The 24,983-nt window shown below is 42.5% G+C and overlaps 2 protein-coding genes across 3 annotated transcripts; both read right to left on the reverse strand.

The window, feature by feature from the left end:
* Positions 1-41: 41 nt before the first annotated feature.
* LOC103459509 (sodium- and chloride-dependent GABA transporter 2-like) lies at positions 42-6,236 on the reverse strand. The gene is made up of 15 exons (XM_008401128.3): positions 6,128-6,236; positions 5,855-6,040; positions 5,256-5,390; positions 4,856-4,996; positions 4,683-4,770; positions 4,462-4,594; positions 4,151-4,285; positions 3,425-3,528; positions 3,199-3,323; positions 2,721-2,833; positions 2,493-2,630; positions 1,920-2,022; positions 1,728-1,828; positions 1,472-1,642; positions 42-752 (listed from the first exon to the last, which is right to left on the reverse strand). Exons 1-15 carry the CDS (start codon positions 6,132-6,134, stop codon positions 603-605), a joined length of 1,830 nt encoding a protein of 609 aa, XP_008399350.1. The 5' UTR covers positions 6,135-6,236; the 3' UTR covers positions 42-602.
* A 1,203-nt stretch (positions 6,237-7,439) lies between these two features.
* kdm5a (lysine demethylase 5A) lies at positions 7,440-24,565 on the reverse strand. Of its 2 annotated transcripts, none has more exons than XM_008401131.3 (28): positions 23,632-24,565; positions 22,618-22,695; positions 22,183-22,305; positions 21,876-22,046; positions 21,576-21,767; positions 21,346-21,424; positions 21,163-21,254; positions 20,898-21,056; positions 19,740-19,859; positions 19,467-19,625; positions 18,658-18,839; positions 18,060-18,222; positions 17,850-17,969; positions 17,572-17,766; positions 17,306-17,487; positions 17,076-17,200; positions 16,677-16,827; positions 15,978-16,095; positions 15,704-15,880; positions 14,523-14,701; positions 14,095-14,413; positions 12,486-13,046; positions 12,223-12,381; positions 11,812-11,940; positions 11,091-11,238; positions 10,769-10,989; positions 9,331-9,804; positions 7,440-8,386 (listed from the first exon to the last, which is right to left on the reverse strand). In XM_008401131.3, exons 1-28 carry the CDS (start codon positions 23,776-23,778, stop codon positions 8,108-8,110), a joined length of 5,202 nt encoding a protein of 1,733 aa, XP_008399353.2. In that variant the 5' UTR covers positions 23,779-24,565; the 3' UTR covers positions 7,440-8,107. The 2 variants fall into 2 exon arrangements, with proteins under 2 accessions (XP_008399353.2, XP_008399352.2); XM_008401130.3 differs by having other exon boundaries at positions 15,978-16,098.
* Positions 24,566-24,983: the final 418 nt, after the last annotated feature.

Consider the following 24,983-nt stretch of genomic DNA (forward strand, 5'->3'; position numbering starts at 1 on the left):
GAAGCAGGGTTTGCGTTTTTCCAATAAGAAAAAAAAGAAAAAAGAGTCAAAGACAAGTTTATTTAACACCATACTTACAGAATTCACATTTTTTGTATAGTTAACATATGTTATAAAAACAAAACTACAGTTTATGCCTCGTGTTAGCCTTATATTTGCCTTTATATTTGTTTTTCTACAACAAAGGATAACAAACTAACTCTAAATAGTTTAAATACCACTGAATGACTTCTGCAAGCATTTGTTAAATGAGATAAAAGAAGATATAATATAAAAGAACATTATGATGTTTACTTTATCAATCCAATATGTTGTCAATATGTATTTAAATTTAAATAGTTAAAAAATGGCCCATTGCTTTTAAAAAATTATTTTCATCCCTACTTTTTCTGTCATCGAACAAACACACCAAACCCAGCGCTGAACTTGTTCTGCGTCTCCTGAGTCCTTAATTTCACTTTTAGGCATGATTGCAGGTAAAGATGGTGACTTTTTTTCCTTCTTCTTAATGCTTCTGTATTTGTGAGGAGGAGCAAAGAACTCTTTGATGTTCTCAGTTATTTTTCGTTAAGACAAGGTGCTTACGAAGCACCGATGGGGCTTCATAAGGAAGAATCTCTCTCCGACACAGGAAAGTAGCCGTTTGTCGGTGCGGTCGAGTCGTCCTCGGGAACAAAGATAGCCAGTAACCTCTCCTGCTCCCTTTTGGTTTTAGGTAAATCATCGGAGGGCGTGACGAGCGCCTGGATGCGCTGCAGATAAATCGATAAATAAATCAAATGATACATGAAATAACAACTCAGAAACAACTAAGAATCTTTGGCTATCTTACAAAGATGTATGAGGAAGTTCTTTCTTAGTTCTGCAAAGAAAGAAGCAGTTTTTCCACATAGCCCATATGGACATATGCCCAGGGCGACATTTGAAGGGGGGAACAAAAGTACAATATAAAAAATATATATATAAAATAAAGGAGTCCCCACCCATGGTGACATTCGGGAAAAATTTTGGTGTGGATGATAGTACCACAAACATCGCTCTTGAAAAACAAATATTTTTGAAGTAAGGTTCCTTTTTGTACGCCGCTTACATAACGAAGCATGATTTATGTGACCCACAGAGACTTAAATTAATCATATTTTTGAATTTACTGTTATTTATTGACGCTCTTGTGGAAAAAAACAAACACTGGGATAGGTAGCAAGAATAGCACTTTAGTCAGCTTTTTTCAACACTAACTGAAATATATGGTGATCAAAATTTGCATCATGATTAGAAATTTTTCGCGATAAATGACAAAACACTACGATGAATGCCGACCCCAACAAGAGACGTCAGTAAACGACTCAGGAGGGCCGAAGACAAACGCATGTCCCTTTTTACAGATTTGTAAAAAGAGCGCAATTACTTTTGCGAGACACCTTTGAGTTAGTTTAATCTTAAAATAAACGCATCAAGAGGGCCTGCATACCTGTTTGAGTGTTCCCTGTGTAGTGCTGATCTTGTAAGCCATCCATAAAGGAATGCACACCATGGAGGAGAGGGCGAGCAGCCAGCCTATGAAGTATCCCCACCACGGATAGACGTACACGTTGTTGTACTTCAGAGGAGTGTATTTTATGAGGGAGAAGGCAAATGTTCCCTGCAGAGGCAAAAAGATGAGAATTTCAAATGTTACACTGGAAAAATCCAAAAATCCCAGCAATTTAAAAGGCGATGCTCCTCACAATGCACGTGGCTGGGGTGAAAAACAACCAGCAGTACTTGATGTAAGGTCCTGGGCGGTAGCCAATCATGTCCTCAATGTTGTCGTAGAAACGGTCCGCACCTGCAGAGATGCGACGAGGACGCACGTCGCATCACGGGGCGTTAAATTCCGAAGCATCGGGTCTCCAGAGACTAGTTTGGTGGTGGCTTACCATAAACCCAGGCAATACAGACGGTTTCAAAGATGGACATGAGGAGAAGACACATCCCGCTGGCTGCGTAGTAATCGAACAGCTGGAAAACATACATTCCTCCCTGGAAATAAATAAAGCCGCGGGTCAACTTGTGACAGATTTATCTTTCAGTTTTCTTTCGGAAGGCAAACAAAGAAAAAATGTCGAAGAACTAAAATTTAATTTTGAATTTGAATTTGAAGGAACCTTATTTGCAATAACCCTTTAACGTTTTTAACCACCGTGGCACTGAGAAGTAGCGCGTGTAATGAACTCAGCTGATGTGCAGTTTCACCAGGTATCTGCTAATTGCTGCTGGCTAGTCTGAAGGAGCGAGTGAGTCATGGGAGATTTAAGGACTCTTCAAACCCGCATAAAAAAACCAAAGCAACACCCCAGGGTATGTTTATAACATGATGTGAAGCTCAAAAAAGTACACTTTATACAATACTTACCCTTTAAGTTATAGCAGTTTAAGACACACAATGTACAGAATATAGTCATATTTACAGACATTGTTCACGTGAATGCATTTGTTAGCCCCGCCCCTACCTCCATCAGCATGATGAGGCCCATCAGGAAGGAGAAGAGGACCACCCCCAACAGGAACAGTTCCCTGCGATTCTTGCGCCGGAACACACTGGGGTACATGTCAACGATGGCCGTTACCAGGCTTTCCACGCACACAAACTGTTAAATAACCAAACAATTGGTAAGTCCGCAAGAAAATGAGGAGCCCCTTATTGTCACGACAGCAGAAAAAGGTGCCATGTCCCCGACCTGGCTGTCCAGACCCAGGAAAACTATCATGACGAAGAAGAGCGCGGCCCACAGGGGAGAGAAGGGCATCATGGAGACGGCACGGGGGTAGGCGATGAAGGCCAGGCCGGGTCCTTTTCAAAAGACAGAAAAACATACTCATACATCTTCAACTTTTTGTCGAGATTTCATGCAAAACAAAAGAGTGCACAATTGTGGAGTAGGAAAAAAATGAAGTGGTCCTTCGTCTTCTACACAGGCGGAAAAAATAGGTGAACTCTGAAGGCAATGGCTTGAGTTGGATCTTTCTTTTTAATACAAACGGACACCTATTATTTCAGACTTTTGTTTGTAAAGAACTTTGAAAACGTGGAGAACTTTATGTTTAATTTGTAGTTGCAAACGTGATAAGAGCGTGGAGGTTCACTGTGGCTGAAGCACAGAACGAAATACTCGGAAAATCCTCGTCGATGCTCCGGTGCCGCGTTTCTAGTCTCACCAGACTCGGCCACTTCGGAGATGGGAACATTTTGCTCGTAGGACATGAAGCCCAGGATGGAGAAGATCGCAAAGCCTGCCACGAAGCTGGTGCTGCTGTTCAGGAAGCACAGAGCCAGGCAATCTCTAACAAAACACACACACGTTTGCATAATCAGAATATATAATAAGAATAAGAATATTTGCTGTAAAATTTATGAAAGAATTGTTAGTATAAGTTGAGACACCTGTAGCAGTTGTTGTTATATTTGTTGTAGCTCCCCAGAGCTGTCAAGGAGCCGAGGCAGATGGCATAGGAGAAGAAGATCTGGGTCCCGGCATCCATCCACACCTGTCATCAATTTCATTTTAATGTGCAACAGAAATTCAGTGGAGCGTGAACTTATCTTAAACATAATTATCAACATCTTAGACCGAACCTAGACTTTTTGGTAGTGCAAAAAAAACCAACAAAAAAACAAACAAACTCTTGGTTAAATATAAAAAATAAAAAAAAACATTATTTTGCACAAAATTAATAAAAGAGTAACATAATATTTGTTCTAACTATAATAGATTTTTACATTAGAAAATAGATATTCTTTTGTTGATGACCAATGATGAGGAAACTCGTCATCTGATTTTAAAAGAAAATTATTTTTCTTAACATTTGACACTGTAAGTAAAATATCTCAAATGTGTGAGTTATGCTACTAACAAAGCGGATCTAAAATGACTCCAGAAGAAATAAAAACAAGATTTAGCAGATTGAATTCTCCAACCGACAGTGGAAAAATGAGATGCTAATGGCCCATCTCATTTTTGTTTGTATCACTAACAGAGCATGTTAGTGATACAAAGCTGTAACTGTAGGTGTCATTGGAACCATTTTAACAATATAATTATTACTTTTCAATTTGATTAGAGGGTTTTTCCAGACGGATTTATGACATGTTTCTTTCTCGAAACCGTACCTGCGGATCAGCCAGTCGACCCAGATCGGGGTACAGATAGAACTGAATGCCGATCCCGGCACCGGGCAGAGTGAGTCCTCTGACTAACAGCACAACCAGCATCAGATAAGGAAAGGTTGCGGTGAAGTAGACCACCTGTATCGGCGAGGGACACGAGGGTAAGAGACACGAAAAACAAAAATCCTTCCAAAACAAACAGCAGATGTTTCCCTTGACGTGCCTCCCAGCCTCTCGCCCCCCCCAAAGGCACATCTGTGTCTTGTAATCGAGTTCAGATTGGGACGGTGCTTCATTTTCTGTTCCCGACCCACCTTTCCTGTGGATTTCACCCCCTTCCAGATGCAGAAGTAGCACATGACCCAGGCGACGAGCAGACACAGCGCCATGTCCCAGTTCAGAGAGCCCATTTGGTCGATGCCGGAGGAGATCCTCAGCGCTCTCCTCCTGCGCGATCGGGCACATTCAGATGAGAAACAGTCGACGAGAGAGAATCGTCCGGAACGGACCCGGAAGCGGCAGCTCGACAACTCACTCCCAGAACTCGATGACGGGAGAAGTTGTGTTCAGGTTGACCTCTTCGGCGACGGAGGCGTTTCTCCTTTGGAACTCGACGCAGTTTTCTGCGATGGGGGAAAAGTCTAGGAATGATGGCAACTTGATGCTACAAAACGGGGCATTTGAGACGGTTTTCCCCACGTTCCTTACCCGTGTTCCATGTGTTGTTGCAGGACGACCAAGGCAGGTCCCAAGAAAAGGAGTAGTAGAGGTAGAAAATCCCCCAGGCCAGGACAATGATGTAGTAGAAATTCAGCAGAGTCACAATCACCTGAGTACCGTAGCCAAGACCTGCGGAAAGGACGATTGCGCAAATCGATCAGCAGGCATGTCTGGAATGGTCCAGTCAAAGTCCAGGGCTGAGAATCGAAAGAATTGAATAGTCTACAGCATATCTCAAAACAATGATTGTTCACAGATGGGCAAAGAATCCAGAGGTGCAGAGCTTGTAGAGACAGATTTGTATTACATAAAGGCCCAATAAAATAAAGTTTATTTTGTTACTGTAATCTGAGAAAACCTTAGGGGAAGTTTCCCGCTCTTTCCTTACCTTCGAACAGGGGACTGATCTTTCTCCAGCAGGTGATTCCTCCCTGGCTGGTGTACTGACCCAGAGCGACCTCCAGGAAGAAGACGGGAACGCCGCAGGTGAACAGGAAGATCAGGTACGGGATTAGAAACGCACCTGAGCGTAGTAGACGGGAGGAGCTGGATTATTTATTGCACACGTTGCCTTAATGTTGCAGTGTTGTCTTTGTACTGAAACTTTATGTATAAAAAGAAAAATAAAAGAAAGGTTGGAGGTTACATTTTTTTTCCCTCTACAAAACTTTGGGTGTGCTCAGATTTCCGGCTCTCTGCGGGAACAGCTGCTGTGAAAGCGAGGGGCAACAACAGCTGTCTGACCCCGCTTTATCCTGAACTCTGACCCTTCCTGCCGCCCCGTGGAGGGACAGAGAGACGGGAGGGGGGTAGGAGGGGACGGACACGGTGTCCAGTTCGGCAGCTACACCAACAATCTCAACCAACAATTTCTTTAACTAAAGAGGAAAATTTGCCCTTCTTCAACTACTTTCAGTTTCTATACCAGCCGTTTGACCTTTGACCTTTTCGCAAAGCCTGCGTCGTGCGGTAGGCATCTCTACTCACCTCCTCCGTTCTTGTAGCAGAGGTAGGGGAAGCGCCACATGTTGCCCAGGCCGATGATGGAGCCGGCCACCGACAGGACGAACTCCAGCTTGTTGCCCCACTGACCCCGCTCCTCCATCTTCTCCTCCGAGGCCGGAGGCACATCTTTGACGCGGTTGCTGCCGTTCGGATGGCCTGCCTTTGCTCCTGGGAGACAAACGGAGAAAAGTTGATTCAGGTTGGGAAAATAGGAAAAAAAAAAAAAAAATCTAATAATAATAAAAGAACGTCTACCTTTCATTGTGGCGTCACCTCTGAAGCGTCTCTAGGGGTTGAGGGCGTTTGAAGATCTTTATCCAGAAAAGCTCAAAGTTTTAGTATTTAACGTCGCTGGCGAAAGGAGTGGGGGGGGGGCGGGGCTTTGTAACGCTAAACCCGAGGCTGGCCTTACGCTCTCTTTCCCTCCATCTGCCCCCCTCGGGTGCAAAGTACATCACCGACCGCGTCTCGACAGTTAAAATAAGGTGCAACATAAGAGTCAGACAGGGCGACCTTTGACCCGCCCGGTCTCCCATGTCCGTTTCAGCTGCAGCGCACCTCTGCTGAATAAACGTGTTATGAAAGACACTGAAAATGACTCGCATGAGGGAAGTTTGCAGAGCATAACCACATTTCAACCATGTTTTAGAGGGGAACTGGTGAAGGGTTGTGACATAAGCAAAAGTTAGGCATCCTTATTGTCTATTACATTGAAGTGTTGCACGACTCCTCCTGTCAGTACATTGACAGAGGTGAAACCGCTCACAAGGAGGACAGAAGCAGCTGAGGTCAGTTTCCGCCTGATTGGACTCAGACGAGTAGGTGCCCCGGCACAATCATCAGGCTCCGCCCCCCACAATCCCGTGCTCCTGCTGTTGGATGAAACGGAGATTTACGGTTTTAAAAGACCTGCAGTCTCACAACTTCCAGGGATTTTATGAGACAACACCAGTCCTGACAGCTTTGTTTAAATCTAGGGATTCATTTTGGATCTTCAACTAATAGCAAAATAGTTCAAGCTTGGTTTAATTCCCAGTTCTCAATTGAATCTGAACTTTGACTGGAGATTTCTAACACATAATTATAATTTTATCTAAACAAATTCACTGTAGCTCTGGCTTTAAGTTCAAGTTTGTCGTCCTGCTGGAACACAGATCTGCAAATGAGAAAGAACCAGCTGTTGTTTTTAAATTTAGATATGAAACTCAGTTTAAAAAAAAAAAAAAGTTTTTCAGTTTACTCCTGCAATATCTACATTAAATTTACACAAAGAATGACATTAAAAGTGCTAGTAAGACGCAATGAGATCCGTTTTTCTTGACATCAGGTTGAAAAGCTATGTTTTTTAAATTTGCTTGCATCATTTTCCATCCGACAGACAAAAAAGATCCATCTTCTTTTTGCCTGTGAAATAATTTGCTTGTGACTATGTCAAAGGTCACAGCGACCTTTGACATAGTTTAGTGTTTTTACAATTATTTTTGGCTCAAACAAACTACAAACCATTGATACCGTCATATTTCACATTGGTGTTATATGGAGGTGCAGAAAGAGGAAAGTAAATGTGTACGATTTGACTAGGAATCGTTTATTAAAAGGTGAGAAAACAAAAAGCCACAAACCATTTTTTTAACTGTTTAAAAGTTATATACATTATAAATAATTCCCACTACATTTTAACAGTTTTTTTGTTTCCTCCTAGTCTTGAGTCCTACACACTGAGATGTTTTTTTTTTTTTGTTTGTTTTTTTTTTTAATCAGAGTCAGAGGGCAACAGTGAGCGAGACAGAATGTCCCAGGATTGGGAACATGTTCATCTCTAAACCAAGCAGCTTGAGGAAATGTGTGAGTGCTTCACTGTAAATTAATAAAACCAGAGAACTATTTAACCCTCCTGCAGTCTTAGTGCCATGTTCCGGAAGAGCTCAGCGGATATCACTGCTCCGTCAGTTCCCAAAACCCAGAGAGAAAAAAAAAAAAATCCTAAAAGCGCGCGTGGGGTCCACTCGACCTCTCTTAGGGCTGCGGGAGGGTTGAGGGAGTGAGTGTTGTTGTAGACCGACACCTTTTACAGGAGGAGCATCACCACATCTCAGACGTCAGAGAGAACTTTTTTCTCATTAAACCACGGAGTATTTATCACTTCTTGTCCTTTGTAATCCATATGGTACCAGAAATCCTCCGAACAAGCCTCCACGCAGAGTTCTTCTAGTCGCGCTCGCCCCGGTTTTAGCGCTAGCTGTCCTGCCGAGGCTCCTGCTGTTGGTGTGAAGCCGCCGGGTTTAAGAGGGACGCGGCGGACCACGGAGCCACGGCCGCCGCGCCGCACGGAGACAACACCACGATGCTCTCCCCCGCCACGTCTTCCAGGGCCGCTCCGTCGACAGCGCCCGCCACCTTCTGAGAGCAGTCCACGCAAATGTAGTCCTCGTTTTCCGCCATTTCGCACGACACGCCCACGCAGACCTGGTGGAACCACTCGTCGCAGCCGCCGTCGCACTGCACCCAGTCCACCTGGAGACGAACGGAAACGCAATTAGGATGCTTGGATAAAGATTTTAAAAAGGAGGAAATAAAAGAAAGTTTTTTTTTCTCCCAGCATGTGTGGGTTGAAATGTAACAAGATGTAAAAAAAAAAAAAAAAAAAAAGAAAAGATCGTAGGCCAATGGATTCCTCAGGTCTGATTGGCTGCCGGGTTGGACACACAGAGCAGAGACTGGCCATTGGTTAACTTGGAGGAAACTATTAAATGGATCGCATCAATGGGACACGTTAATATGTAATGTGCGACTCTCTTTAAGGTGTTCCATTGATGCTGTTATGTCAGTTTCGTTTGGTGAAATTGGTCAGCTGAATTATCTAGTTCATAATTCTACGGCTGTGATGACTGTGATATGTTGGGAAATGAATACAAACACTCGTGCACAGTGTATGTAACAAAGACGGAGAGTTTACATTGAGATTTAAAGTTGATGTTATCCACTGTATGCCAGACTCAATGGATTTATTAAGCTACATTTTTGACTAATGTATTTGCAGCTAACGCCAAGCTAAAATAAAGGATGTTGCTTTACTTCATTTTTGAAAGGAAGAAAACGAGTAAAACACCAATACAAGAAAGAAAGAGAAAAAACTAACGAGACAAGAAAAACAAAAAACAAGAAAGAGGAAGAAAACAAGACAGCAAAGAAAGAAAGACAACACAGATAAGACAGAAAACAAGGGAGGAACAGGAAGTAGAAAGAACGCTAGGAAGAACAGAATTTAAATTACCTACTTTTCATAAATTCTAGCATAATAATATTTATTGAAGGAGTTTGTATTCATAAGCAGACCTTCAGTTTTATTGAGCCTGGCCTGACTGTCCTCTGAGCTCTCAGCCTGTCAATCATCTATGTTTTCGTTTCTCAGCAGGGCGGGTCTGGATCCATAGTGAGGGAAGTGACCTCGTCCTCACCTTGTCTTTACACGGCCTCTGGCAGTTCTTCGCCGCACACACCGCGTTCTCATCGTTGGAGTCCTCGGCACCCGACCAGTCATATTTGGACGGGATGTCCAGGATCTTCTTCTCCTTCCTCTTCTCCAGGACGTCCTTGATGGCCTCGGCTTTCGCGGCTGCCTTCTCCTTCCTCTTCCTCTCCTTCTCCTCCTTGGCCAACCGCTTGGCCAGCTGTTTCATCTCCCGGTTCTTTTCCAGGTTGAGCTTCAGCTTCTTCTTCTTGGGCTTGCCGCCGAGGCCGAGCTCCAGGCCGACCCGTTTCAGCTCCTTGGACTTCTGCAGCCTCATGTCTCCCATGGCGGCGGCGGCCGCGCCACCGGCGGTGGCCATCAGCATGTGGTGCTGCTCGGCTCTCTCCAGCTTCCGCTTTCGCTTCTTCTCGGAATCTTTAAATTTGATTTTGAGCGGTTTCTCCAGCAGCGAGTTGTCAGGCTGCAAAAAGGGATGGAGGGAGAAAAAAAAAAGTTCAATATTTTGCCAAAGTTTGACTTGTAGAAGTAGCCACGCCCCTAAAACTGCTGCACATTTGGTCTCGTTCCAACTACATACTGCAATGTAGTTTATTTGGGTTCTATGTTCTGACCAGTCAACAGAACATAGATCATAGTTATAAGTATCAGATATTTCAAACTAATGATTATTTTAGTAATCAGCTATTCTGACAATTAATCGAATATATATATATATATATATATATATATATATATATATATATATATATATATTGGCATGTTCTGCAGACTTCCCATTTAGTCACTTAACCCTTTATACACAAAATTGGACATAAACTGAAAGATGCAAATAAGCAATTACTTTTTTGAATAAGAAATAAAAATATATATTTTTTTCCTATAGCGTTCCTTTAGTGTAAGGTTGACCATTCATAGCAAAGGATGCATCCCCGGCAAAAAGAAATAAAAAAATAACTTTATACTTGTCTGCTGAATAATGTTTGGATGAATAAATGGCTTGTAAAATATGATAAATAAAAGATTTAATTTTTACAAAATTTTAAACTGAGGAGTTCTGGTTAGAATATATCGACAGATAATGCAAACTGTATTTATTTTTTGTACAGTTTAGGCTTACTTACTGCCCAGACTGTGTTGCTCTTTCAACAAATGACCATTTTAGAGTCTGCATACTTCAGTTAACAATTAATCGGTTACTAAATTAGTTGACAATTATTTCAGTCGTTGATTAATCCCAATTCATTCGATTAATCCTTTCAGCCCGAATAAAAATCTGATAATGTATCGTGCATTTATAGCTCAAGACATACTAAAATGCACATAAAGCATTTCAATTCGTTGACACACAACCCCAGCACTCTCCTCCGCTGTTCTTCCATTTTCAAGATGTTGCAACTAGTTGCACAATCGATGCGCTGCCTTACCTCCATGACCTGCAAGAATCTCTCCTCAGAGGGAGGGTGCGTGGCTTGCAGAATCCTCCAGATGTGCTGGGTCTCGTCCAGGGACACCTCCAGCAGGTCTCCCAGCATCATCAGGTCCTCCAGCTGTGCCTTGGCCTGCAGGGACAGTTCCAGCACTGGGGGCTCCAGGCTCCGGGGGATCAGGGGGGTCTTCCGCGGTTGCTTTCTGGGTGTGCCGAGATCTGAAGTGCAAAATATTTGGAAGTAAGACAAGCTAGACATCTGAATGTAAGGAAAATGTGTGTAGAAATAACAAAAAAAAAAAAGCGTGTTGTGCACTCACTTTGCACGCAGGACTTGGAAGCTGACGAGTAGGCGTGCTCGGCGCAGAATGAAGGCGTGGCGGCGGGCCACATGTGACTGACCACCTCCTCAGACTTCACGGGGATCTCTTCATCGCAAAACAGGTAGGGCTTCACCTCACCTGGGTCCTGGAAAGGCACACGTCACAATTACAGAGGAAATTTGGGACCATTTGAAGGCAACGCTTTCCACAAATTACACACTCAACTTTCCAGAGTTCTCAGGACCTTCCTGTTCATTTTATAACATAAAACAAATCAAGTTCATACTTAAAGTTGTGGCAAACTGTAAAAAAATAGAGCCGGTCTGTAACAACAAAGAAATAAAAGAGAGGAGGAAATAAAGGAAAAAAGAATTAAAGGCAGAAAGTAAAAGGAGGGAAGAAACAACGGAATAAATAAAGAAATTTATTTCCTTCTTTTGAAAGAAACAGAAATGATGAAACAAAATTAAAAGAACAAAGAAAAAGGTACAAAGGAACAAAGAGCAAGACGGGGAGAAAGAAAGGAACAAATAAAGAAAGGAAGGATTGAAACAAGGAAGAAGAAAACACACAAGGAAGTAAAGGACACATCTAGACAACATTTCATAGGGTCTGGAAATACATTATCTTATTTTTTTTTTTCATACTTTTCCACAACTGGAAAATACTGAGATCATATTCCACACCTTTGTCAGGCTGTGTAGGAATTCTCACTTACCTTTATGTCGTAACCATAAGTCTCCCTGATGTCCTCGTCTGAATCCGTTTCCTCGTCATCGTAGTCCACAGACGGCCGAGGTGAAGCCGCTCTGCTGAAACCGGACTGCTGGAAGGTCTGGATGTGACCCTGCAGAGCGGAGAAGGTTACAGCGTCTGACTTCAGTTCAACGCTGGAAAACTCAGCTGGGTTTCTAATCAATCAACCGCATGATAAATTAAAATGAGGTAAATAACTTCCATTCTGACGATTATTATTTTTGAATGGCGTTGATGTTTAGATATTTCATCAATTATCATCTATGGTTTTGGTTGTGGTTTTTATTTCGGTTTTATTGATTGTTTTTGGTTAAAAAGCTTAACCAAACAGCGGCGACTTCTTCACAGACGTTAAAGGGTTTTAAAGGCTCACCTGCAGGTCAGGGTTGGCGGCGGCTTTCAGCAGCTCGGCGTTGATGATCTTCTCGGTTTTCTCCCTCGCCGCCTGCTCCACCATGCGCTGGCTGAGCACGGAAAGCTTCGCCAGAGCTGAGGACAGCTCGTCGGTAGCCAGAGCTTGACGTGCTCGATCCTGAAAAGGCAATTGGGCGAGAAGAAGCAAGTTAATCTGAAAGCAAACACTAAAAAAGAGAGAAGAAAAAAAAACGCAGACGGAGAAGAGTTTGGTGTGAATACCTGCCAGCTCATAGCCCGCTCCGTTAAACACTGCAACGCCTCTCCTTCCGGCAGACGCACCGGCAGCTTCTGCAGAGAGACCAACAGGGACAGGATGGTCTCCAGTCTAGGCCTCCTCGACCTCTGGCACAGCGGACACAGGAACTTAGAGTCTTTGCTGTTGCTCTGCCAGCTGACGCCCACTTTCTTCTGCGTCCCCATCTTGGGCAGAGGGACGCAGGCGCCGTGGAACCAGTCCTTACACAGCTCGCACTGCAGCATGAAGCCGCTGGCCGTCTTCCGGCACAGGCAGAACTTGACTTCCTCGATGTGGTCCGCCATGGCCATCTTGGCTAAGTTGGCGGCGCGGAGCGAGTGGATGGCCTCCACTTCCTTCTGCTCCTTGGCTTTGAAGACGGCCACCACGGCCGAGGGGTCTCGGACCTCCTCCAGGCTTTCCTCCAGGTCGCTGAGGGCGTCGGGGTCGTAGCCGCTCCGCTCCTTCTCCATGAGCTCCTTGACGCGCTTCCGCTTGCTCTTGCTGTTGCTGTACACGCCGATGTCCACACGAGGACTGAGAACCTTCAAAAAAAAAATAAATAAAAAAATAAATAAATAAATAAATAAATAAATAAGGGAATATTTTATTTTGTACCCCATAATCACACTGGATGTAACCTGCTTTATATATACTTTTAAACCGCTATTACCCGAGTCAGAAATATACCGAAGTACTGAGAAAAATATCTAAATATTGATCATTTTTGTTGAGAATTCTATATGATGAATAAATAAATCCACGTACACTATATTTAAAGGGGCAGCATTATGTATTTTCCAGGTACATACTGCTATTTTACAGCACAATCAAGCAACTAAAACACCTTCAGTTGTTTTAAAAGTGCTATGACTTAAAGGAAATTTGACTTCATCTTGAAATCGGGCCTCTGTCTCCTGTATAAACCCTTTAACATCAACGATGTACTCAGCAATGTACTGAGAAATATTCCAGCAGATACACAGTTCCACTCGATGTTTGCTAATTGTTGTTGGCCAGTCTGAAGGAACTGGATGGGGGAGATGTAGGGAAGGGCTGCTCTATGAGGAGGAAGTTTAGAACCTGCAGCTTAGAGGAGGAGCTGCACCTCAAAGGGGTTTAGCACAGCTGAATGGTTGCCTTGGGAGATTCCAAGCATGCTTTTGATGAGGGAATAACATGATGTAAAGCTCAAAAAAGGTCAATTTTACATCATACTGCGCATAAGAGGACTAACATTCATGAATACCATCGCACTCATTAACATCATAGTAAATGTCTTAGAATGGTCTAGTTGAAGTACATATCTAAAATAGATGAACTTAAAAATAAAGCTTTTTTTTAAGTGACTGAGCTTGAGCTCATTTATTTTGAGCTGAATTTTCTGGCGTTTGATGTGCAGAGAAATAACCCAAGAGTCACGAAGCTTGTTCTATTATCACCGTATCGACTGAAGAGGGTTGAATGCAATGCACTGAACACTTTTTTTTCCTTTTTTAAATTATGAATATTCAACAGAATTTTCCTTCCACTCCTCACTTTAAACAGACATGTGAAAAAGATCAGAGGCAGGGAATCCCAGGGTTTCCCTACCTGCAGCAGAGTGTAGGTGGAGTTCTTCTTGAGGAAGGTGCGGGCGGTCCGCTCCCTCCAGGCTTGAGCCGAGGCCACCTGAGACTCCACTTGTCCGAGCGGATCGAGCCGCACGGGGATGGAGCGGCCTCTGGCCAGCAGGTTCTCCAGCTGCTCCAGGTACGCGTAGCTGCTTCCGCTCTGTATGGCCTCCACCTTACAGGTCCAGTCCTTGGCTTTCTGCAGGGCGTCTTCCAGAGCCAGAACATTAGGCAGATATGCTGGGATGTTCCTTGCCTCCAGCACAATGCTCTCCAGCGTCACCATGCTGTGGCGAGGTCTGGGTTTACAAGAGGACACACAGGCAGAGGGGCGGTGTTCTACATCGCTTTGCTTCAACATCCAAATATCAGGAACTCAAAGCTGTATTTTAGGATGGTAATCGTTACCTAGCCTGCAGGCAGGCCCGTGCTTTATCCTCCCATCTCTCCGAGACGGTGAGAACTTCCTGTAGCTCTGCCATTGCTTTCTCCACAGCGTGATGCGGCGCTAAGCCGACTCCAGAGTCTATCAGTCGCTTCATTAGCTCCAGAGTGACGCGGTGCGGCTCAGCAAGGGTGCCACGGACCTTCGGTTTCAGAAAGATGGCAGAAGAAGCAAAAAAATAATAAACGGCTTAGTTTGTTTTAAGTTATAAAAATATTGTGCAACTCTGTCACTGCTAGCAAGCAAAAAGAAGCATCTCCCCTCACAGACACAGGGTTTCTGCAGGTTTCACCAACTCAAATTTAAGACTTTTAAAAGCCATTGTGAATGGGATTTCAGTGCATTCGGTACACTGGTGATAAATTTCCACCTAACCATGATAGACGCAAAAATACACAACAGATTTCTCCAAATTAAATTCACGTTCATTTGATTGATGGTCTTAAATATGCTATTTGGGACAGAAGGGCTACAAGCTGAAGATATTACTCTTGACAGACTTATAATTTTTGTTTTATTAAATTCATCATAATACAGAACGGTCTCGCTAGAGCCATAAGTTAAATTTGGATTTATATTTGTTAATTTTGCTTTCAAAAGCAAAATTAACAAATAGCAAATAAAATATTAGCTCTAGCTAATCCTATTAGCTAGAGCTATGTCTCGAGTCATAGAACGCAAAGAGGACTTCTGAGTGTGACTAACTTTTGATTGACAGAAATGTCCAACAAGAAAAAAAAAAAAAAAAAAAACGACATTAAAGCGTTCTGTCAAGAAAAAAGGTAAGATATTAAAGGCTAAATTACCTTTTAAAATGAATTTAAGACATTTTAAGGCCATAGTTTTAGATACACAAAGACCTTTTTAGGATGGTTAATACCCTGTGACAGAATCAAACCCTTTTCCAAACGTTCACAGTATATGTCACATTAATGATTAGCAACACCAGTGGTTAAGGACAACCCACAAACGGAGGCCTTTGTTCTCGACGCGGCTGTCGCAGGTTCGATTCCCGATCTGGTGACCTTTGCCGAAGGTATTCCCTCTCTCTCTTTATCATACTTTCCTGTCTTAACATTTTCAAATAAAGGTCACTAGAGGGAAAAAAACAACTTAAAAAAAAAATTTGCACCACCAGCCCCACCTCATCAAGCCAGCGGGCCTGCTGCAGCTCCTGCTTTAGCTTGGGCAGCTCAGGAAGCTCCACATCCAGGCCGCTGCCCAGGTCCAAAAGCTCCTGCAGCTTGGAGGAGTCGGGCATCTCGTCAGACAGAGCCACCTGCGCTCGCTCGTGGAAGTCCTCCACTGTCTCTAGTAACTCCTGGAGACACGGAGAGCATTTTAAAAAAAAATCCAAAACAGCAGGTGTTCGATGCTGCTGAATGAGAAAGAGGAAGGTTAAAGGATTTAAGACGAACTTTGACTTGTCGCGCCTGGCTGATGATGCAGGGCAGCCGGAAGAGCTGCTCCACGAAAGCCTTGAGCTCGTCCACGGTCAGCTTGGTGCGGTTGCGGCTACTGTCTGAACGAAGGCGGCTGCTGCAAAGACACAGAGAAAACTCCCCATTCTCATTTAAAGCAGATGAATACATAACTAAACACATGAGATTTTAAAAAAATACAAATAAAAAAAAACAAAACAAAAACAGCCAACAACGCAGCACTTTCTTGATACAAATGTGACTAACCAAAGTAGCTGTGATTACACAAAAACATCTTTACTGCTGGATTCCATTAGCATGAATACAAAGTTTCACTGTGAGGGAATGGCAGATGTTTTTACAGTGATTACAAAATAAAAGAACCTGCGAAAAATAAACTGCGGAGAAGAAAGAAAAAAGGAAAGAATAAAGCACAGAATTAGGACAGCTGACAAAAAGTCTGATTTTAATCTTCTGAGATCAAAATACCAAGAAAAAAAATCAAGATTTTTCAGTGGGCCTAATCATCTTCTATATGAACAGACGAGGGGATGGATGGGTGAATAAGACAGATGGACATGGAATCAAGTCTAGAAATAGAAACAAATAGTTTTCAGTGATTCTCATGGTCTTCAAAACACTTCAGACTCTATTTTTCTCAATCTTTGCCGTTTTGGAGCCCTGCTGGGAACCAACCTGTGCCTTTGCTTGCGGCTGAGCAGCAGCTGGGCCACAGAGGAGCACGTCTCTGCCTCCTTCACCATCTCCCTCAGGCGGCGGAACAAAGCGTTCTCGGGATACTTCCTGTCCTCGGCGTCCTCCAGCAAAACCTTGAGCTCTATTAGATCTACCACAGAGGAAGAAGGAGCGAGAGACGAATCAGTCTGGAAATCAGTTTGCTGGTGTTAATTAAAACTCTCACACGCCTCTGATTTTAGCTCGTTTTTTTATACGGATAAAAATATTCCAGGAAGGTTCCTGCTCTGTGAGAAACACTGAAATCAAATTCCAGTCTTTTCTAGACTCTACACAAGCCCTATAATATAAATTTTATCATCATCTGGATGTGTTTTTTACGGCTGAATTCGGGTCTACCTTTCTTGTTTTTCTGGTCTGCCGCTAAAGCCTCTGCGACCCGCTTGGCCCAGGTGTCGTAGGACTGGGCCCGCGTCTTCACGCCATACAGCATGGACGGAAACTCCTCCAGATCGTAACGGTACCTGAAAGAAACCGCATGATGATGCAGTTGCACACATTTGTCCGTTAAGCTAAAGTTCCGCAAAACCCATCCTGAGCTGTCGTGCAGGAACAAAAGAGGATCTCACCGGAGACACTTGCTGCCGAGGGGACAGTCGCAGAGGTCCTTAGCGTGATGGAGACAGACGAGCCTGTCCGGGCTGCAGGAACACGTCAGCGCAGACAGGAAACACGTAGTCTTACACTTGTAGCACTGGCGCTCGTCATCTGGAACGAGCTCGAAAACCTCCTGCTCTGATGAAAGCACTCCCTTTGAGGAGAGATAACAGAGCGGACGATGATTACATTCACGTCTGACGATTAGCGTCCAGCTAACCGGGAAGGAAAGACTCACCATCTCCTGGACAGCCTGCCTCAGTTTAGTTTCCTCCTCTATCATATCGTCCATTTCTTTGAAGACGGCCGCTGCCAACTCTACGTCGAGGTTCTCAGGATCGGCCGCCATTTTGCATAAGAGCTCCTCGTGGGAGAAGACGCAGTAGCGGTGGAGGCGGCGGTAGTGGGCGACACACTGACGACCCAACGGCAGCTAGGAAAGCAGAGAGGATGTGAGCGCTTTTCCAATCAAAGAATGGAAATAAAACCTACAAGAGGAGTTCTTGTTTTCCTAACCCAGTCTGCGGTGCAGAAGTTCACAGCTTCTGCAAAGTTGTACCCCTGGTTGAAACCGCTGTGGTAAGCCCTCGGGAAGGTTACCACGAACTCCCCTGCACACTGATTGGTTCGGTAAACCTGGAGTAAGAGATTTTTTTTATTCACACGAGACAATCCGGACATCTCGTCGAGTCAAATATTTAGACTTCGGGTGTTTCGGTTACTTACGGGGACGCCGTGATCCATGAGGACATTGGGATTCATGATGGTGACCAGCTGATGCAGGAGGTCTGGCTGAGAGTCAAAAAGCTCCGGAGCCAGCTTTTTCATGACAGCCTCTAGTTTCTCTGCTGCAGAGGCTGGCACTCCATACCAGGTTTTGGGTTCTCCCCTGGAGGACAGACAAAGGAAAGCAACAGATTAATAAAATAATAGGAAAAAACATATAGTTGATTGAAAAGTTATATTGCTTATATTTTAAACGCACATTGAGATTAAGATAATTCCCACCAGATTTCCAGACAGCCAATGATCCTAAACAACTGCATTGTTGTCAAAAGCAATCCATAAACACCACAAATTATATCTAAAGGCGTTCCACAAGGAGCCATTTTAGTTTCCATTTTGTTGTTTATTTTTGAAAATGACTTAGAATTTACTGACTGCAGACGTCAATTTATTTGCTGATGATGCATTCATATGTTTCCAAGCTCAAATTTTTGACTTTTAGTCATAAAATTTTTTTTTTACTTAATTTAAAAGTATCTCCCCTCTGAAGCACTGCTCCAATGCAATAACTGTCACCTCTAAATCAAAAATCTCTCACCAGTGAAGGAAATTGATAGAATAGCTCCAGTGGTCCTCGATGTGCCAGCAGAACGAGGAGAAACACATGCCCACATACAGCCAGGGCACCTTCATGCCTGATATGTCAACATTAATGTGTGTGAGAACTGACTGCTCCAGTACTGGCATGTTGTTCAAGTTCCAGCCTGAGTTTGCATATTCCTGTCAGAAGAGGAAACGAGGACTTCTTTACTAATGGGTCAAAATGCAAAAATACATCATCACTTTTTTTTCCTTTTTTCCCCCAAAGTGATTTTGGAAAAAAAATTATAATTTCTTTCTTTCCAAAAGACTTTTTGAGCAAAAACTCCCAACAACTTAGGCAAAAAAATTACTTATTTTAGCAACGTGGCATTATTACAAGACTATATATTTTTCAACATAACTGATTAACGTTATAGAATAAAAATTAATGTAACAGGATAAGAAATTAACAAACTTAAACATATAACCTATGACGAAAGATAAAAACATTACATTTTTGTTTAAGCACAAAGCCTTTAAATGAATCTAAATTTTTCTTTATTAATTGTGTTACACTGAAATAAGCTTTTTACATCAAATTTAAACTAATTTGATCAAAAAATGTGTTACAGTGAAACAAGTTATAGTGCTTACATGTGATTATTGTTGATATTATCGCCACCTGGTGGCTAAGACTAAATATTTCAGTAGTTTTTGTTAAACAGGTCAGGGATTATTTTTTTTTTTTTTAATAAATAGCAACCGAAACGTATTAATTACATAATTCAAAGATCACGGCAATGTGAGACGCATGAGTGTTGTCACCTCTTCATCTCCCAGAAGCCTCCTCTTGCCGTCCTTCATAGGAAAACCACTGCCCACGTCCTTGGAGCTGATGTCAGCGCCGTACTCTACGATAACGTCCTCCTCGATGCTGCTGACCAGGCGCCAGAACTCCTTCTCGACCAACTCTGTCGGAACCATCTAATAACACGCAGAGGACTTTGTTGAGCTTTCAGATTGAGGCGCAAACTGCCGTGACTCCATTTCCCCACCAACGGGTCAAACACACCAACTCAAAAGGTTTGCTCCACTCACGTGAACTGGCATGTTGAAATAGTCGGATTTAAAGTGGTCGGCCATTTCACCGAAACTCTGCAGAGTGTACTCCCTCACCGCCTGCTCAAAGCCAAAAGCCTCTCGGGGCTTACTGCACTCCTGTGAGGGAAACAGAAATGCGCATGAATTTGAAAGAAAATACACAGCAGAAGACATCACGAGTATCCAGCCACACAAAACTCTGGTTCTGACACACAAAACTGGCTCCAATCTTATTTGGCAGGCAGGAACTACTTTGTTTCATTTGGTAATTATAATTCTGGCCAAAATAAATGTGAATTGTGAGATTTCCCAAGGGTCCATTGTTGGACCACTTCTATTTAACACCAATAAGACTTTATATGTCTCACAGCATAACCCTAGTCCTCTATGCTCACTGTTGCAGTGTGTCCATAATATAAATTAGACTCAGTGGGTCTACAGAACACAGAGCTTGCAAGAGACCTGACAGTAAAGACTTTGTCCTGCTAAATAAACACTTGTTTAATGGCTCTGGAGCTCACATGATTATTGAGTAAAATGGTTTTCTCTAAAATTTAAAGTTATCTTTTTTTTTTACATGAACCGTAATTTTAAAATAGTTCCGAGTCATTAAGAAATGACGGATCAGAGTAAAATAGAGTTGGCCCTTTTTTTTGGATCTAGTCTGAAAAAAGAAGTGAAATGAAAAGGAGAACAAATTTTGCTGGATGGTAAATTGTCCAATAAGTTATTGCGATAAACAATGATATTGTTGTTTTTAGACCATTTTCAAGTAATATAATGGAAATGGCATAATAATGATAGAAACCATTCTCAAAGATCAATAAACTTTAAATTCTAATGAACATTTAACACAGGAACCGGAAGACATTTTAAATATTCAAAATAAATAAAACTACAGAAACAACAAACAAAATTAATCACGAAGAAAAAGCTAAATTGTTCTTAAAGAAAACAATAAATCATCCATATGGAAATCAATGAAGTCGTTTCAATTAATCATGCGATTAAATCATTTGTTGATAATTGCATCAGGGCTACTTCTGAAGCAGTCAGAGAGCACAAAAAAACAATCCACACAGTGATAGCATACGAGAAGAAATGTAACAGGTCTAGCTGAAGGTTCTTGAATTTGTCAGGTGTCTCGTAGCCCACCTCAGCGACACACTTCGGGCACCTCCAGTCTCCTTTGGGCACGTCCTGCAGGGGTGGAATGAGGCAGAAAGTGTGGTAGCTGTCGTCACAGCCGTCACACAGCAGCAGCCGGTCTTCCTCGTCGCCTCGTCCGCACACCAGGCAGAAATAAAGATCAATCTGGGGGGGAGAAAAAAGAAGGCATGAGAGATCTAAAGACTGCCACAGCTCATCTAACTCAAAAAAACAAGACTCAGATTTTGAGCAAAGAAACTGAAACTCTTACAAAGTTGACCTCCAGAGTCTCCTTGCGTGGTCTCATCTTAATGGCGAAGGCCTGGGCTTTGAGATGCCGCTGCTTCTTAATGAATCCATCGTCTACGTAGAACGAGAGCAGTGCATGAGTTCGCCTGATGTTTGCAAGTTGCATTTAAAATAAATAAATAAATAAAATAAAATAATAATTTACCAGCTGATACAATCTCCAATCCGACCATCTTGGGACTTGTTCCAAAGATTTTGAGGCTTTTGGGCTCCTTGTTTTCCCTCTAGGGGGACAAAACAGCAGAACTTATACCATGTAGTGATTTACATTTTATCATCACAAGGAAGAGCAGCGAACATACAGTGGGTGAATGAGCTCATGACTTTCTGTAGCTGGTTTATGTGATTGATGTAAACCGCTGCTTTCCCTCTTACCTCAGACTTCAGTCGCCTGGATCGCCTCTCTGATGGAAGCCGATCTTTGGTTTGAGTCACGTCACCCTCTTTGTCTTTCTCCTTGTCGTTTTCATCCTCCTCTTCTTGCTCCTCTTCCTCCATTGCCTCCTCCCCGACACCCTCATCCACTTCTTCCCCATCTGCTCCCTCATCGTACAGCCGCTGGATGCCCTGATTAAAAGCGACAGGCAGAAACGAATCAACGTCGTTTTCAGGTCCAACGTGACCGCTTGCGTTTTTAAACAAAACTACATCCGTAGAACGACGGGCACCGCTTACGGTGAGGGTAGCACCAGACTGGAAGAGTTCATAAGGGTAAAGGAATCTCTCATAATGCGAACGCAGAAGAGAACCGGTGCCTTTTCCCGATGGGAAGCCCATGCGAGTCGCCACTTTGGACCATCTCTTCTCTTTGCACACCGTCTCAAATCCGCCTTCAGACGACACAATCTGAAAGGGACGCAAGCGTCCAACATAAGGACATTAAGTTATTTGAATGTGTCCAGTAACTTTTAGCTGTGTTCATTGTACCCACTGAGTGCAGCAACAACTGTCTACTTAAAAAGACCAGAAAATCTGGCTTCACCTTGCTGAGCTGATAGAGATCCAAAATCTTTCTCTCTACATGAGGGAAACGAATCTTGGATCCTTGCAGCTCCCAGAACTTTGCGATCTGATCCAGGAAGTTCAGTTTTACTCGAGTGAGTGCCTGTAAAAAAATAAAAATAAGAAAAATGAAAGATTAGAGTTACAGATGAAAGAGTGAGTGTTTTAACTGGTGTAGAAGTCCAGCTGGTTATGAAAGGCTATTGCGGAGCGTTTCTGCTGACCCGGATTTTAACAAGGACATTATAAATCTTCACATAATGTTCCCACCAATGGCTGTGAGCTTTAGCATCTTAGCCACTACCAAAGATTACATTTGGCAAGGACATTAAAGTTAATTTGATTTCATCTGACTGGCCAAATATATACTCAATTTGCAAAACCGATTAAAATAAAAAAAAAATAAAAAAATCACCTCAAGTTCATTGAGTCTCTGCACTCTCGGGGTGAAGCGGAAGTTGCGAACATCACAGGCAAACGGAGGCTGCCAGTCCTGATGGACAGAAGAGAAACAGTAGGTACTCCCAGAACTACTTCAGAAATGAGGAAATGGAAACAATCCAAACTGGATATAACGCTCAAGGCAGCAATAATTAAAAAAATTTAATAAATAAAAAAAGCCTTTAAGATACAAGGTTTCCCCCAGAAAACGTACTAAGGCTGGTGGTTGGATGCTAGGGCAGTCACTCATCCAGTGGCCTGTTTTGTTTTTGAGTTAAATTATTTTTTTTTATTTCACAGAAAATTTGAAAATATCAATTGATAATTATGTGTTATTGGACGATTGGAACATTAATATCTGAACACTAACTATAAAGTCTTAAAAAATGCAAACATAAAAAAAAATTTAAAAAAAGACTTAAATAAGCAATGCCAAGCCTGCCAGGCTTATAATACACTGGGGGAAACCCTGTGATAAAAATAGCTATACACCCAATTTACAAGTGTCCCACTGTTCATTTTATTGGAATGTTTGGTTGAGTTTTAATTAAATTAAAAGTATAATCCTAGAGTTGTAGATTCAAAATATGAAAGGCCATTTTTTTAAATTCACATAAATAAGAGCTGTCACCATTTCTGAGCTGACATGAGCATTAGGCCTGTATTTTCTCCAATGTCATCATCGACATTATTGATCTATGACTTAGTCGTCAGGACAACAAAAACAAAGCATTAGATACAGGAGTTGTATAAAGCTTTTTAAAACACTTTTCATAACAAAAACACGGAAAGCAGACTGACACAAAGGGCTAATAAATAAAGCTCTGCTTGACCTTTGTTAGAGTAGCCAACTACTAGTTGAGTTACACAAAATTCAAGCAGGCCTACAGTAAACCTCGGCTGCGCACTTTTGATATCATCACAAAAGGATAAACCCGATCAGATTTCAAACAGAAGGGTTTTCTCGTGCTCAAGTGGAAGAGTTTACCTGGGGAGGTCTGATCTTGCAGATGCCCGTTTTCTCTGCAATCGGTCGGATCTTATTGATGAATCCTAAAGGATCCGAGAATTCCTCCCAACTCGGCTCAAACACCGGGCACTCGGGAGGGGGAACGAACTCGGCGAACGCAGCCATGTCGAAGTGAATCCGGGGAAGCAAGTCATTCACAAAACCCCCCAAAACAAAACAAAAAAACAATACGCTCAAAATAAAAGAGTTGACATCAAGGATCCATGATTTAACAGCAACAGTCTTCTTGGGGAAGTTCCTCCACGTCCATGATTATTCTGCAAATCTTCCCTCGATGAGAAATGTATCACATAGCAGTGATCATGTCTTGATTCATAATGAGGCTTGTGAGAAAATCCAAAATACAGAAAAAGGCAGCAGCTAGTGATGAATGTGCTCCCATCCTCCGTAAACAGTCGGGTAGGCCAGGCCGGGAAGTGTTCACCTGAGACGTAGGGTAGGGTCAGTCCTACGCGCTATCATCTCTTTCTTCCTTCGGGTTTCTGCGTTTCCAACAAAGTTATCAGCGCCTAGCTCACACTTTGCTTCTTCTTAAGAATACCACCCAAACTGGATGCTAATAGCAAGCTCGCGTAGTCGGATGATGTATTCACCCTGTTCAACAGCTCGTACTCAAAGGGGCATCAAGCAGGAAGCTAATTAAATCGGTGCTAGCTTAGCATTAGCTGTCTGTTGCGCACCTAAACATTGCCGTCAGACGAATAAAGTCGCCTAAGCGAGCTAGTTTTCTATTATACATTCGTGTTAAAATAACATAAATTTTGAAAGCACAGACACATTTGTTTAATGCTTTAAAACGTTTAAGGGTGGTAGGTTTGCGCATAAATATACGTCGTCTACGAGTAACATAGCTGCATTAGCAGATATGCTAACTAGCACTAGCAAGGAAGAGAGAGCCGTTGTGATGCCTCCAGAAAAACTCGGAAAAACCAGCTTTTTCAGCGCTAGTATTGATAAAGTTGAGAACAAAAACATATAAATTAAGGTATTTTATCAATTTAAGTTCAAACTGATTTTTCTTTAAAAAGTGTCCAGAAGTTTGTTTTTGACTTGCTGCTTATGCAAACACTATACTGGGTCTGCATGTTGATTTAAATGACAGAAATTCCGAAACGACACAATGCAAAATGAAAAATAATATTAATTAAAAGAGACATTTATATGAAGAGCAGATGGGCTATAAATACAGGAATGCTATTATTGGTGTCTATTACATTTTGTTCTACGGTTGTTGGGAAACACACAAACGGAATATTGTTTTGACTTTTAAAAGGTGGGTTTGGAACATAAACCCTCATACTTTTATCTTC

This window comes from Poecilia reticulata, chromosome 23 (genome assembly GCF_904066995.2).
Source record: "Poecilia reticulata chromosome 23, P_reticulata-male-v2, whole genome shotgun sequence".
NCBI lineage: Eukaryota > Metazoa > Chordata > Actinopteri > Cyprinodontiformes > Poeciliidae > Poecilia > Poecilia reticulata.

Excerpts from the sequence above, each read along its gene's own strand:
- LOC103459509 (XM_008401128.3), bottom strand. Across the intron at positions 4,997-5,255 it reads GATCAGTCCCCTGTTCGAAG|GTCTTGGCTACGGTACTCAG; the intron begins GTAAGGAAAGAG and ends TCCTTTCCGCAG. Across the intron at positions 4,771-4,855 it reads CAACAACACATGGAACACGG|AAAACTGCGTCGAGTTCCAA; the intron begins GTAAGGAACGTG and ends CCCCCATCGCAG.
- kdm5a (XM_008401130.3), bottom strand. The coding sequence starts at position 23,778 with ATGGCTGCGTTCGCCGAGTTCGTTCCCCCTCCCGAGTGCCCGGTGTTT. Across the intron at positions 22,696-23,631 it reads GCAAGATCAGACCTCCCCAG|GACTGGCAGCCTCCGTTTGC; the intron begins GTAAACTCTTCC and ends TCTGTCCATCAG. Across the intron at positions 22,047-22,182 it reads ATCTCTATCAGCTCAGCAAG|ATTGTGTCGTCTGAAGGCGG; the intron begins GTGAAGCCAGAT and ends CGTCCCTTTCAG.